The sequence below is a fragment of the Chenopodium album genome, chromosome 8 (assembly GCF_948465745.1).
Source record: "Chenopodium album chromosome 8, dcCheAlbu1.1, whole genome shotgun sequence".
Lineage (NCBI taxonomy): Eukaryota > Viridiplantae > Streptophyta > Magnoliopsida > Caryophyllales > Amaranthaceae > Chenopodium > Chenopodium album.
In genome coordinates this window covers 2,101,497-2,115,161 of record NC_137841.1, presented here as the reverse complement: position 1 = coordinate 2,115,161, position 13,665 = coordinate 2,101,497, and the positions used below count along the sequence as shown (strand labels likewise).

Sequence of the window (13,665 nt, the reverse complement as noted above, 5' to 3'; positions counted from 1 at the left end):
TGACACTTATACCCCTATTTAATTTAAAATCCTACCTAAACTACATATCCCATAAATAGCTTATTGTTAGTCATTTCACATATTTAAACAACTTTAAGCTATAAGCTATTTACCAGACACTTTTATACAATTAGCTAATAAAATAAGTTACTCAAATCAGTCAATATAATCAGCCAGTCAAAATTAGCTAACATAATGAGATTCAGCTTTGAGATTTAGGCCCTGTTTGGTAGTTAGCTTATTGGGGGTATATTAGCTTATTTGACTAACTTTAGCTGATTGACTAGTCAAACAAGCTAATACAAGTGTTTGGTACTAAGCTTATTGAAAGAGCTTATTCCACTAAATAAGCTCTTTTTGAAAAAGCTCATTTTAGGAGCTTTTTCAATTAGCTTATTCATTAATTATTGTGAAATTACACTTATAACCTCATTTAATTTAAAATCCTATCTAAACTACCTACCCCACAATTAGTTTATTGGTCATTTCACATACTCAATCACCTTTAAGCTATCAGCTATTTACCAAACACTTTTATATAATCAGTTAATACAATAAGTTAGTCAAATCAGTTAATAAAATCAGCTAGTCAAAATCAGCTAACTTAATCAGTTTCAGCTTTCAGCTTTCAGCTTTCTCCCAAACAAGGCCTTAATCTATTCACCAAAAACGACCACTTTTTTTATCATAAAAAATAAAGCTAGAGCTTGTAAAAATAAAAAGACAATAATAAATTGATTTTTCATGAAAATTAAAAGGTTAGAAATTAACACAAATTGTAAACTCCTGGAACAAAAATCTCAACAGTAAAAGCTTTCTCTTTCTTTCTTATCTCTCATTTTTTAGGGTTCTAGCTTCTTCTCTCACTTTCTCTCTCCTTTTCCCCAAATTTCATTCTCCTTCTTCTTCTTCGACTTCACTTTGGGAAAAATCATTCTATCGGTAAGCATATAAACCTAATTTATCCATCAATTCGCTTTCAATTTTATTGCTTTTCAATGATAATTTTTCGATTTTTAGTTTAAATTTGATTATTCTGCTGATTCGATTTGATTTCAGCTCTATTTCGGTTTTATTTCAGAATACTTTTTCGATTATTAGGGTTTTTCGGGATTGAATAATGCAATTTATGAAATTTTATTTATTGGTCCTTAATTTGACCGGATGACGGTATTTTGATTTGGGTTTTTATTTTTAATTATGTTTTGTGAGGTTGTTGTACTGTAGTTTTTGAATTTGAATATGATTTTATTTATTGAGGGGATGGTTTTTTCAATGTTTTATAGCCTAATTGGAAGAAAAGGCGATTGCTTGTTTGCTGAAATTAGGGTTTTTGAGGTTTGGTGGTTGAATATATAGCTCGCAATATTTTGGGGTGATTGTTAATTGCTGTTTTCTGGAATTGAAACATTGGTAGATTGGGGTTTTAAGGCATTGGTGTTCTTCAGTGAATTAGGGTGTTTGAACATTTGAAGTTATTGCTTGTAATTAAATAAATCTTGGTATTTGATGTTTATGTGAACAGAAGTACATAAAGTATGAAGAATTGCCTTTTCAAGGTATTGGTGTTCTTCAGTGAATTAGGGTATTTGAAGTTATATCTAGAAGCAAAATAAAAATTGTTAAAGTTATTGGTATATGTCATTTTCTGGAATTGAAATATATTTAGAATTGGATTATCAAGGTATTTGTGCTCTTCAGTGAATTAGGGTATTCGAAGTTATAATCGTGAATGAAAGATATCTTGTTATGGTAATTGGTACTTTTTTTTTCTAGAATTGGAGCAAATTCAGATTTGGGTTTTTAGGTATTGGTATTAAGCTTGACTTGATTTAAGAATGTTTTCTCATTCATGTGTCCTTAAATCAGGTATTTTGAGGTGGGATGCTTGGATCCTTAATCTATTTTTTTATTTTTTTTCCTTTTGTAATTTCCTTTTATAATGAATTGTAACTTTTTAATAGTGTGAAGAATCGCCATTTTCTTCCAAATAAATGGAATATGCAGCGGTATCTCTGTATGTGTGATATAACATTATCTACACCTTTGATAAAATACACCATTGTGTTAGATTACCCGATTCCCCCCCCCCCCCCCCCCCCCCCCCCTATACTTTTTAGTACATTGACCTTTTTCCTCACCAAAACATTACATATTTTTGAATGATTGCTAGCTTTTTAGCTTATATGACTTTGTTTCTTAGCTCTCACATTTGTAGTTATGATTGAAGATATGAAGCAATTTTAGCTTACTGACTGTTGTAAATAAAACAGGTCCTGACACTGTTCCATGGTCTTGAAAAATTAGCGTGCCTCATTTTGAAACTTAAGATATATCATATATATTTTTAAGAAAGCACTCTACCCAGTGTTCTAGGTAGGGGTGTTTTTTTTTTTTTTTTTTTTTTTTTTTTTTTTTTTTTTTTTTTTGTGAGAAGTTAAGTAATTCAGCATATGAAGTTTGTGGCTTTGTGCCCTGCTGTAGGCACAAGCACAATGCCCATTAATCCTATTTATTAAGATCTCTAGATATTGTGCTTTTACTAAAGGTGGGGATTAACTAGATGATAAGCTTCATGCATTATGTGCTCTACTCGCAATATTTTAAACAGCCAAACAGGTAATCTTATCAACAAATGTATCGACTAGTGTGATTGTACGGGCTTTTAGTTTTATTTATAAGTAGATTTTCTTTCTCAAAGTATCTGTATATCTTGTCTGTTAATGCTTATAGTTTTCATGTGTTTGCACTTTAGCTGCTTGCTCTATAGTAGGTACTTGGTTTACTGCTTCAGATCCCAGTTTCAGCCTAAATAATTTATGAATATAATTAAGATTTAAACACACACAAGGAAAGAACTAATCATGAATAGTTCATTTATAAGTAAATTGGGAGGGAACAGATTTAGCAAAGTTCATCAATGAATTACATTATGGATGCATCTTGCATGGGTTCAATTTCTGTTGTCCACCCAAATGATGCCTGTGACCAAGCTCTTTGTAGAACTATTTCTATTTTAGCTGTTTTGTTGATTTGATTATTTTTTTCTTTATATAATTTACAAATATACATAGTTCTGATAAGTATTATGTTTTTGTCTTTGCAGACTGCCCTTCATCATTCCAGTGGCAAACTTGGATTTACTGTTGTGAAGCACAAATTGCACATCTGTTTATATGCTAGCCCAATATGTTGAATACTCTCGTCTCAGGGCAGTTATCTCTACCAACGTTGCCTGATAGTCAGATGAGTCACTTGAATTCAATTATGAGCAGAGCTGATTCCTCAATTTCAGAATCATTAGAGGGAGCAGTTGAACCTTTGAACAGCAAAATAACATCAACATCTGGTAATATGCATGAGCAATTTGAGTATGTGCCAACTAATATGGGTATGCATTCTAATTCAGGCCATTCAGAAGTGTTAGTGCCAAGTAAGCGGAAGGCGACGACTGAACCAATACCTGATAATTGGGATTTACAAAAGATTGCTTCTAACAAGAGAGCTGCTTCACTGGGGTCAAATGCTAAAGGTCATAGTGTGTCTTCTGCTATAAATAAAAAACCTATGCCAAACACATCAAAGATTAGTGCTTCTGGTAAAAAAGTGATGCACTTGGATTCTTTTGTGAATAAGTCTCAGTCAACTGTTTCAAAAAAAAATTCACAGCCAGAAGTCTCCCCAAAAAGCCAGGGAGAGTCATATGATTCTGTTAGGGCCAAGCTGAGGGAATCTTTAGCTTCTGCGCTGGCCCTGGTTACCTCAGATGGAAAGATGAAGACAGAAATTGAGGTTGAAGCAAATACTCAGGAGGGCTTAAAAGAGCATAAACCTATAGTTTGTGAATCAAGTGCTGGAGCTGCTAACATGGAGCTCAAGGGTGAAGATTCTAGTACCTCTGGCATTCTTACTGATGGGTGCAATGATGACAAGAAAGCATCACTGGGAATCCATTTAAAAGAAACATGTAGTGATGACAATCAGGCATGGAGCTTTATGGGAACAGAATTCCATTCTGATCCCATGTTAGCTGGTGATGATTCACTGTTTAGTGATGGCCTGTTTTTCAAAGATGATCTTTTGCAGGGGAATGGTCTTTCATGGGTTTCAGATACTTCGCATATATCAAACTTTAATGAAGTTGACAATATTGTGACGTCTGATGCGATGCGTGAGGATGTAAATTTTAATGTTAAGGAGAAAACAATTCAGTCTCCAGATTCTCTTGCCTTTGAAATCGAAACAGAGCTTTTCAAATTATTTGGTGGTGTAAATAAGAAATATAAAGAGAAGGGAAGATCACTGTTGTTCAACTTGAAAGATCGTAATAATCCTGAGCTGCGAGAAAGGGTTATGTCAGGTGATATACCTCCTGATCGTCTATGTTCAATGACAGCAGAGGAGCTAGCTTCGAAAGAACTTTCAGAGTGGCGAATTGCGAAAGCAGAAGAGCTTGATCAGATGAAAGTCCTTCCTGATTCTGATGTTAATATGAGGCGCTTGGTGAAGAAAACTCACAAAGGTGAATACCAAGTGGACTTCGACCCTGATAACAGTGCTTCTGAGGAAATTTCACCTGAAATTAGTGCGTCTTCTCAAAAGCGTTCAAAGACCATTGTGTCTGATGCACGCCCTCCTAAAGTTGCACCAACCAAGGTAGAACAGTATGATCAGTGTGAGTTTACTATACCTAATGATGGTGCTGATATGCAAGGACTAATGGTTGATGATATGAAAGATCTTCCTCCTATTGTATCCTTGGATGAATTCATGGAGTCACTTAATAAAGAGCCACCATTTGAGAATTTACCAGTTGATTCTAGGACTTCCACCCTTGAGATGGATAAGGAAACCTCGGAGGTGGGCTTTGAATCCAGGTCACCCGAAGAGCCTTTGAAACAACCTGTGACGAACTCTCAGAAAACGGAACAAGTTAGAGAGGAAAGCAAACTTACAGAAGCCAATAAGAAATTATCTGACAGTCAGAAGGAATTAGATAAGAATCCTGTTCATCTTCCCAAGCAAGAAAGTGTTTGGGAGGGACAACTCCAGCTTAATATATCCTCCATGGCCAACTTTGTTGCCTTGTACAAAAGGTTGGCTTCTCATTCTGTTCAGATGTTTTTTTCTTTCTTATTGGTGTCTCAATTAGTTGTATTGCATCCAATTCTATTTTTTTCATCCATAATTTGGATGATTGATGAGTCTGCTTGATGATATTATTATTATTATTTATTATTATTTTTTTTTATATGAAACCATTTAATAGTGCAATTGTCCTTTTTGGAGATGAATATGGTAAAGATTTTTTAATACTAAATACTTTGCATGGTTCTTTGCACTGATTAATTTGCCAATTCTAAAATGAGCTTTTTAACCAGTAAATGTAGCTATTACAAGTTTTTTGCCTGGTTTATGTCCTGCCAAACCATATATTTAAAGGATATGCTACATGGGTTAGTTGCTTTAAGAAACACTGATTATCTCTACATGTCTAGATTCCCTGCTTTATTAAGCCTCTGTTTGAGTTTTGTCACTGCACATCTGTATGGCTGTCCTGCAAGATGGCAGTCATGTGATTACAATTACATCTGAACTGATGTTGTTGGTAGATCCAAGTGTACTTTATGTTTGGTTTCTTTTTGACATCTTGTCTTCCGGGAGTGTGCGGTGAGGAGCTTGAACCAACAATGGGGCTGTGGAATGAAGCTGCACATACTATGGCTTATCTTAGTCCAATACATTAAGCTCAACTAGAATTTGGGTAGAAGGTTGTTCTTTTGTACTTGATGATGTCATTGTCATTGACTTTTGCTTAGCTAATAATAATAATTAGTTGCCTGGGCTGTTTAACCTACCCCCCCGCCCCCCCTCTCCAATGTTCCATCCCATATTTTCCAGTACCTGTTTTTCTCATGAATGTGTGGTTAAGGCTGAAAAAATTTCTAAGTTGTGATTTAACTGATCCTAGTTATTCTTATATGGTTGCAGTGGTGAAAAAGCCAATACTAAAGAGTGGGCAGGTTTCTTTGACATCAAGGGTCGGGTTAGGCTTGATGCATTTGATAAGTTCTTGCAAGCGCTTCCGATGTCCAGGAGCCGGGCAATTATGGTATATCCAAAGCTCTTTTTCTTAGGCAACTTTGCCTTTTTTTTGCTTGACATGGCTTTTAATATCTGTATATTAAGTTTTCTCTCACTGCAAAAGCAAGATAAACAGAAATGTGTTTATCAAAATAAAAGCAGAGCGTGTATTAGGCTTGTAGCAAATACTTTAGGGATTTGCTCCTGCTCTTAGATTGCCGAGGTTTAATGCTGTTTGCTTGAGATGCCTGGTTAATTTTATTATACTTGCGCTGATTTCATGCTGTCTCATTATTCCTTCGTTTGACCTGAGTCTTTAGGTCTTTGGCTTCAAAGAAACAGTTTTTTTGTCATGAGCTTTTGCTCAAAATTATGTGGTGTATAGGCATTTCTCTTTCAGGAAAGTTGATTCCAGATAGTTTCAATGTCTAGTATGCCTGACTAAGACAATTGCTTCTCGAATTAGATGTTTGTGTGACCTTTCTGTTAAAACCACCAACTTTCCAGCCCCCTTTATTAATTATATATTCCTGATTTATTTGGAGGGCTTTGTTTTTTTTTTGTTTTTTTTTTTTTTTTTGGGGGGGGGGTGGGGGGGTGCGTCAATATCAACTCTTGTAGACAGCTCTCCAAAGGCTTATGTTGAAATAACTGAAACTGCACTTTTGTACATTATAATCTTTGGTGTTGTTTACCCAAATATAACCTGTGCTGTATAATCTGTCAAAAACTGTTTGATGGTAATAATGTCATGTTTTCTTTTTATTTGCTAGGTATCGCATTTTGTACTTAAGGAAGGTGCTATGGATAGTGAACGCTCCGATCTTGTTGAGGTACTAATATTTTCTGCCATCCTTTTGACTTCCAGCATTTTCTTAACTCAGGCTGTGGGTCTCCTTTGCTAATTGCCACTCCCTCCCTCTTCTCTTAGGATAGTTTGTCCAACAAGGCCATAACAACTTTAATTTTATATACTCACCTACTCTGTATTTCTTGCAGTTGGTTGATTCTTACATAGCGGATGAGCGATTGGGATTTGCAGAGCCTGCTCCAGGAGTGGAGCTCTACCTGTGTCCCCCACGCACAAAAACAGTTGATATGATAATCAATCATCTTCCTAAGAGTTACACTGAAAAATTAAATGATATCGATGATGGCCTAATTGGAATTGTTGTATGGCGAAAAGTTCAAATAACACCACCTGTGATTTCACCGAACTCCTTGTCTCATCAGAAACAAATGACTAAAAATCACACTGGAGGCCAAAATGCTGTAAATGATGATAGGAACAGGACTAATGTTGGTTTTGCCCCTAGAAGTGCCCCCTCTCCCCCTATTCTCTCTAAACCCCCCCAACCCGATGAAGATGATGATGATGTGCCTCCTGGATTTGGCCCTCCTGGTCACCGGGAGGATGATGATTTACCAGAGTTTAACTTCTCTAAAGGGCCTAACCTGCCCTCATCACTCCCTAAACCGAATGCTGTCCCAGGTCATGGGACAGTTTCTCGGCATCATAATCTTCTTCGGGCCCCGGCTCGGCAGGTTGACCAAATGAGAGAATTGATTCAGAAATATGGACAAAATGGTACGAGTAGTGGTAGTGGTGGTGGAATACCCACAGAACCCTGGAATGATGATGACGATGATATACCTGAATGGCAACCACAAGCATCTCACCCAGTACCACTAGCACCAGCAGCCCAACCTATCCAAAATCCTGCATTGGCCCCACATATGGCACATTATCAGACATTTCAGCGGCCGCCTTGGCCTCCAGTTGTACAGCCTATCCAACCTCTTCAGCCACCTATGAGTGTGCAGCAGCAGGGAGCATGGTGGCCTTACGGCGCTAACAATGTAGGAAGCTTACCTAGTGGACAGTTTAATGGGGCGCCTGGTTCTGGTCACCTAGCCAGGGATTGGAGAACCAATAATGGTTCTAATAACAAGGGTTTTTGAGTTTTATTTCGACTTGTAAATAATAAGGTTTTATTTTCTTTTTGTACTAGTTTTAGAAGTCTTGCACGTCTATAGACTTAGACGTAAATGTAGACATAGGTTTATCTTTGTATGTCCTGTTAGTGGGTTGTACAACTAAGGTTTTATTTTTTCCATGTACTTTTAGCTTTCTTTCGGAGCTAGACGCTACTTGATCTACAAGAGCCATAAGGAACAAAATAGCCACATTAAATGAATATTCCCTCTGTTTCCTTTTGTACCGATATTATTGACAAATTTGACATAAATTGGCTCTAGTTTAGTGGTTAATCTATTTGAGTACCATTTTGAAGGATAAATTATGATCTTTATGAAATATACAATTATCTATTATTTCGTAGTAATAGGGCCATTATAAATTTTGAAAACCAACCTGCAAAAGCTATCGAACATCTCAGGGGCGTCTGGATAAGCTAGCTAAAAGTAGAAATATTAAATTAAAATAAACATTAATTACGTCGATCGATGCGTGATTTTGTCACGCTTTCCCAAATTAATACCATTTTAGGCAGTATTCTAAATGCTTATCCAACACCCCGTGGACGTTCGTAAGCAAGATCCTTTATATATTAGCCTTTCTCGTTAGAATCATTACTCAAAAATATAAACCTTGTGAATTTGAATCTCTTTTTGATTACATGATTTATTTAGGTTAATATTTGAGATGTACTTGAAATTATTATTTTTTAAAAAATGACTCAATTGGAACCAATTGATTCATCACCAAAATATGACATGAACAAATCAAACCCAATCTGTACAACTCATGCATCACTTCTACATGTATGCAAGTGCTTTTAGAAGTTCATTATATCTGTAAAATGCGTTAAACCTTTTCTTTTAAAGATCACTATGTTAAAACAGTGGTAATCACTTTCTTCAATTTGTCTTTTACAACCCTTGTTTCCAAGAGTAAAGCAAATGTCCTAGTTTGGTGTTGTTTTGTTGCTCATAATAGCAGTTGCATTGGCTTTGTATCAAAACTATATGCTAATATTACGCGCGTATTCTCTATGATTAATCTCGTTGATAAAAATGCAACAAGAAAATGGTCATGAATAATGTATTACGGTTTTAAGGGCCATAAAATGATACATGAATAATGTATTACGGTTTTGATTTTTTTTTTTGTTAGAGTTTTAGGGTTTATATTGATTTTGGCTCTGTTACCATGTCAAATTAGAGAGGATAATTAGAGAGAATTATTTTTTGTGTCTTATATTAGAGAGGATAATTAGAGAGAATGATTTTGTCTCTGTTACCATGTCAAATTAGAGAGGATAATGTATTACGATATTCACAATATATTTATGTTGGAAGTTCTTGATATAAAATAAGAGGGATGGGGAAAACAAGAGAGAGAGAAAAACAAATGAAAGGGGAAAATCCCACATTGGTTGGGGGGAAAGGTTTTTCCTTGTTTTTATATTGTAGTGTCTTAACACTACTTAGTTGAGTGAGTGGGAGTTAAGTGTTATTCCACACACACGCGCGCATGCCGGGTCGGGTCGGGCTCGGGCCTTGGGTCTTGGGGAATGCGCGGGCGTGGGTCCTTGTTATCTTTTTGGAAGAATTTTATTTCTTTTCCTTGTTAAACAGAATATTCTTTTTATGTCTCTTGGGAATATTCTTTTCTGTCTGTTGGGAATATTCTTTTCTGACTGTTGGGATTACGGAATTAAGTCAGTCATTAATCCCTTGATTATAGCTGATTAATTAATTCCTTGTTTCTTGCTTACGTTGTTGACTGGTTGAATGAATCTGGTCGTTTTCTTAGCCAGATTCGTACCTCGTTTTACGTTTCATGTCTCCCTTCTTCTGCCTATATATACTCGTTGCTTTTCCCAGTCAAATATATACAACACATTCAGTTATCTCTCCTCTCTAAAATTATCTAAACACGAGTTTCTTCTGTTCTGTTTTCTGGGCAAGTATTCTGAGTTCCAGTCGGGTTTGTGAGTGCACATAAACTCCGGCGCCGTGCTTATCCTGGAGGGCGACCGCTTCTAGTCTACTGCACCGGGAGGTAGCGCGGAATCGTCTTTTAGGTCAGTGGTTTTCCACGACGCGGCTATTATCACTTTGGTTCACGCATCAACAGATAAGTAATTTCTGTTTTATTGCTTAGTAGTATAACAATTTATACAACCTAAGGGTAAAGATCAGGGCTTAACATCAGCACATTAGCTATACATGATACAAGGTTTACAAATAACAAGGTAATTGGCAAATTATCATTAGACTAATAATTTACCCTTTTAAATACAGGGGTAGCTACTTAAACATGAAAAAACCACATACTTATTTATGAAATTAGATGCAAATATGCAATAAATTGGAAAAACAACACTATATATACATATATAATTTGAGTTATTATGATGCAATATTTTGTTCTACTTTCAACTAACATAGCTACTAGAATATAGATTCTACAAAATTTCTCCCTTGGTTTCCTCGAAAAATCGACTGCCATGAAGAGATGGGAGAAAAATAGACAGTATGAGTAGTAGAACTTTCAGATTACAGAAAAGGTGTAATTTATAAAGATGTTACAAAATTATACAACAAGATTGATCATTAGTTGTTAAAAGCGCGTTTTAAGGCCTTTTTCTGTTCTGAAGTCAATTTAGTAGGGAACTTGATCTCAAACTTGATTCTCATATCACCTACATTTTTAGGATCTTTCGGTATAGGCATCCCTTCCTTAGAAATTACGAGCTCATAGTCCGGCGTGATCACGTCTTTAACTGGTATGGAGAGGTTACGACCATCTAATGTAGTAATCTTCACCATAGTCCCTCCAATGGCCTCTGCCAAAGTCACCTTCTGAGTCATGATCAAATCGTTGTTGTCTCTAATGTACACGTCGTGTGGTTTCTCATCGATGACAAAAACTAGATCTGCTGGAAGCTGGTTTGGCTTCTCATTTCCCTTATCAGGAAATGTGATCTTTGTTCCTTTTTTCCAACCAGGCTTTACTTCGATTGTCAGTATTTCTGTTTCGGGTACTTGACCTCTGATTTTTGTTCCAACAGACAAATGAATATGTTAGTATAAAAATCAGTTTAATCAATAACGATCTCTTTAATTCATAACCATCAGTTGAAGAGAACAAGGCCTAAAGTAATATACTCGAAAACATATGGAATGGTAAGAGACTATAGTAAAAAAAAGTCAAATGCATATCAAAAATAGATATTGAATCTTGCAAACTAATAGCATGTATAAATGTTATAAGTTTTGATTATAAGCAGATTTCTCTAGGAAAGGCATATCACTCGAAAACAAGACAAACAAAAAAAGAATCAACTACTTAGTTAAACTCTGCCTATATATAGTCGCAACAGTCTGGTTACTGTTGTTGCAACTAAAAGTGAACAGAGGAAGTATATAACAACAATGCAAGTAAAAATTGCACAAAATGGGAAATGTACCATACCCATTAGCGTCGATTACTGTCCTAGAGATCTTCATCTTTCGGGTTGATCCGGTGTACAACTCTTCTAGGGTGCAGGGCAGCTTATTTTCAATAGGAGGCGGTTTCTTAGGCAACACAGTTGTTGTACCGCCTTCACTATATGTTCGATGCATATTCTCAGTCCCACTAAATGCTCCACCTTCACCATATGAATATCTTTTTCTGGCTCTTCCACCAGTACTTGGTGATGATCCAAACTCGAAAGGACTTGTACCGAAAAATTCAGCAAAAATATCCTCTGCACTTCTAGGATTGAACCCGGTTTTGCTGCTTCCGTAGGGAGAGCCACCCCCAGAGCCCGGGGGTGGCATGTCCTTTAGCCCTTCTTCACCGTGTTGGTCATAGAATTGTCGCTTTTGTTCATCACTCAGAACCTGAAACAACCTAGTGTTATTCCTCTAAAGATAAACCATGTATACAAAACACAATGTTCGTAGAAGAATATTAAGTGAGATCTTGTTAGATTCGTCTCAAGGTTACAGACGTACCTTTAAAATCATAAAAAAACCAAAAGGGTAAAACTTAAAAGAACTCAATTTGATCTCCACAATTACTTACACAAGAATTCTTCATAAATGCAAATACATAAATGTTGAACAATGTTTTCATAATCAAGATCAAATATTTCTTTAATACCTTAAATTATATTTGCATAATTACCTAACTTAAATTAAAATTTTTACCTAAGGACCCAATTTCCAATCATAAAAAGGGTTAATAAAAAAAATTAAGGATTAAATTACAAAAATTAATTACCTCATAAGCTTCAGAAATTTGCTTGAATTTGGCCTCAGCTTCTTTCTTATTAATGGGATTTTTATCAGGATGCCATTTCATTGCCAATTTTCGGTATGCCTTCTTTAAATCATCATCTGTTGCATTTTTATCAACCTGTAACACATTGTAATAATCCACCCCCATTTTAATTAATTTTTTTCCTCCTTATAAAAACCAATTAAGAAATATTTCAATTTTCTGCATAAATTTTAAACTTTGAATAAATCCTGCAATCAAAGTTTTAATCTTTTTGAAGGGTAAATTACAAAAATAAGTAACAGGAACTTTAAAATTTCAGGGAAATTACAGGAGGAAATAGTAGAAGGAAAATTTAGCATGTTTTTAATTTTTTTCATAATTTTAATGTCATGAGGAAGATGATGATGCACAATTTTCGGGAAAATATTTAAAAATTAGGTAGTTATGCCAGGTCATCGTGTAACAACTAACTTGAACGCCACTACTACAAAACTTTCATATGATGTCAGCATATCACCTTATATATAATTTAAGAGTTTTTTTTTTTCTAATATTCATTCACATCACTCCAAATTTCCATCCTTGCAATTCTAGCCCTTAACAAAGTACCACCCGCATATAATAGTCATCCCTGTTTTTTTATTTTATTTTATTTATTTTATTTATTTATTTTTTTTAAGCAAAGCAGTGAATGAATATCATATTTCAGCAGAGCAGAACAGGTGTCGGCGGTTTACTAATATTCAATAGAGAAGATTTGAACAGAGCATTGTAAAGTAGATCAGACCAGAATAACTCTAAAAAAAATGGATTAAGTTACTACATCAAATCAACTTCCCTATTTGAAACATATTTTTTCTTATATTATATATTTAATTGTTTCTAATAAAAAAAAATAAAAATAAAAAACCCTCTAAACAAAACTTCCACTATTATTTTTCCTAATAACACACACTACCCAAAAACCTACCTACATAGTATTTTATTATACTACCCAATTTCTCTTTAAAAACAACAATATTACAATATGCACATTTTTTTTCCAAAATTGTGTGCACTTTTTTTTTTTTTTTTTTTATTTTTTTTTTTAATATCGTTACTATAAGTTCCACTATTTTCCTTTTTTAAAATTCTTCCAGTTATTTATTTATATTTATAAAAATCAGTTAACCTTATTATTAATTCAATAATCATCGAAACAAAAAATATATACATAATGTTTTTTATGCAACAACACTTTTTTTTTTTCGACAAGTAGTGTGACTGGAGTAACCCCTATAATATTGACGAAGTAACCCCTTATAACACTAAACGCATGACCCTTATAACACTAGCGGATAACA

General features: G+C 34.9%; 2 protein-coding genes across 2 annotated transcripts; one reads left to right on the top strand and one right to left on the bottom strand.

Moving 5' to 3' along the window:
- The first annotated feature begins 800 nt into the window (after positions 1 to 800).
- LOC145641545 (uncharacterized) lies at positions 801 to 8,355 on the top strand. Its single transcript, XM_081692382.1, has 5 exons — positions 801 to 942; positions 3,107 to 5,096; positions 5,992 to 6,112; positions 6,858 to 6,917; positions 7,084 to 8,355. The coding sequence occupies exons 2-5, from the start codon at positions 3,190 to 3,192 to the stop codon at positions 8,044 to 8,046; spliced, it is 3,051 nt and encodes a 1,016-aa protein (XP_081548508.1). The 5' UTR covers positions 801 to 942; positions 3,107 to 3,189; the 3' UTR covers positions 8,047 to 8,355.
- A 2,280-nt stretch (positions 8,356 to 10,635) lies between these two features.
- On the bottom strand, positions 10,636 to 12,492 carry LOC145555612 (uncharacterized). The gene is made up of 3 exons (XM_081617353.1): positions 12,323 to 12,492; positions 11,528 to 11,964; positions 10,636 to 11,104 (listed from the first exon to the last, which is right to left on the bottom strand). Exons 1-3 carry the CDS (start codon positions 12,485 to 12,487, stop codon positions 10,666 to 10,668), a joined length of 1,041 nt encoding a protein of 346 aa, XP_081473479.1. The 5' UTR covers positions 12,488 to 12,492; the 3' UTR covers positions 10,636 to 10,665.
- Between the last annotated feature and the right edge of the window lie 1,173 nt (positions 12,493 to 13,665).

Excerpts from the sequence above, each read along its gene's own strand:
- LOC145641545 (XM_081692382.1), top strand. The coding sequence starts at position 3,190 with ATGTTGAATACTCTCGTCTCAGGGCAGTTATCTCTACCAACGTTGCCT. Across the intron at positions 5,097-5,991 it reads TTTGTTGCCTTGTACAAAAG|TGGTGAAAAAGCCAATACTA; the intron begins GTTGGCTTCTCA and ends ATATGGTTGCAG. Across the intron at positions 6,113-6,857 it reads CCAGGAGCCGGGCAATTATG|GTATCGCATTTTGTACTTAA; the intron begins GTATATCCAAAG and ends TTTATTTGCTAG.
- LOC145555612 (XM_081617353.1), bottom strand. The coding sequence starts at position 12,487 with ATGGGGGTGGATTATTACAATGTGTTACAGGTTGATAAAAATGCAACA. Across the intron at positions 11,965-12,322 it reads AAATTTCTGAAGCTTATGAG|AGGAATAACACTAGGTTGTT; the intron begins GTAATTAATTTT and ends GTTTATCTTTAG. Across the intron at positions 11,105-11,527 it reads ACAGTAATCGACGCTAATGG|AGGTCAAGTACCCGAAACAG; the intron begins GTATGGTACATT and ends AACAAAAATCAG.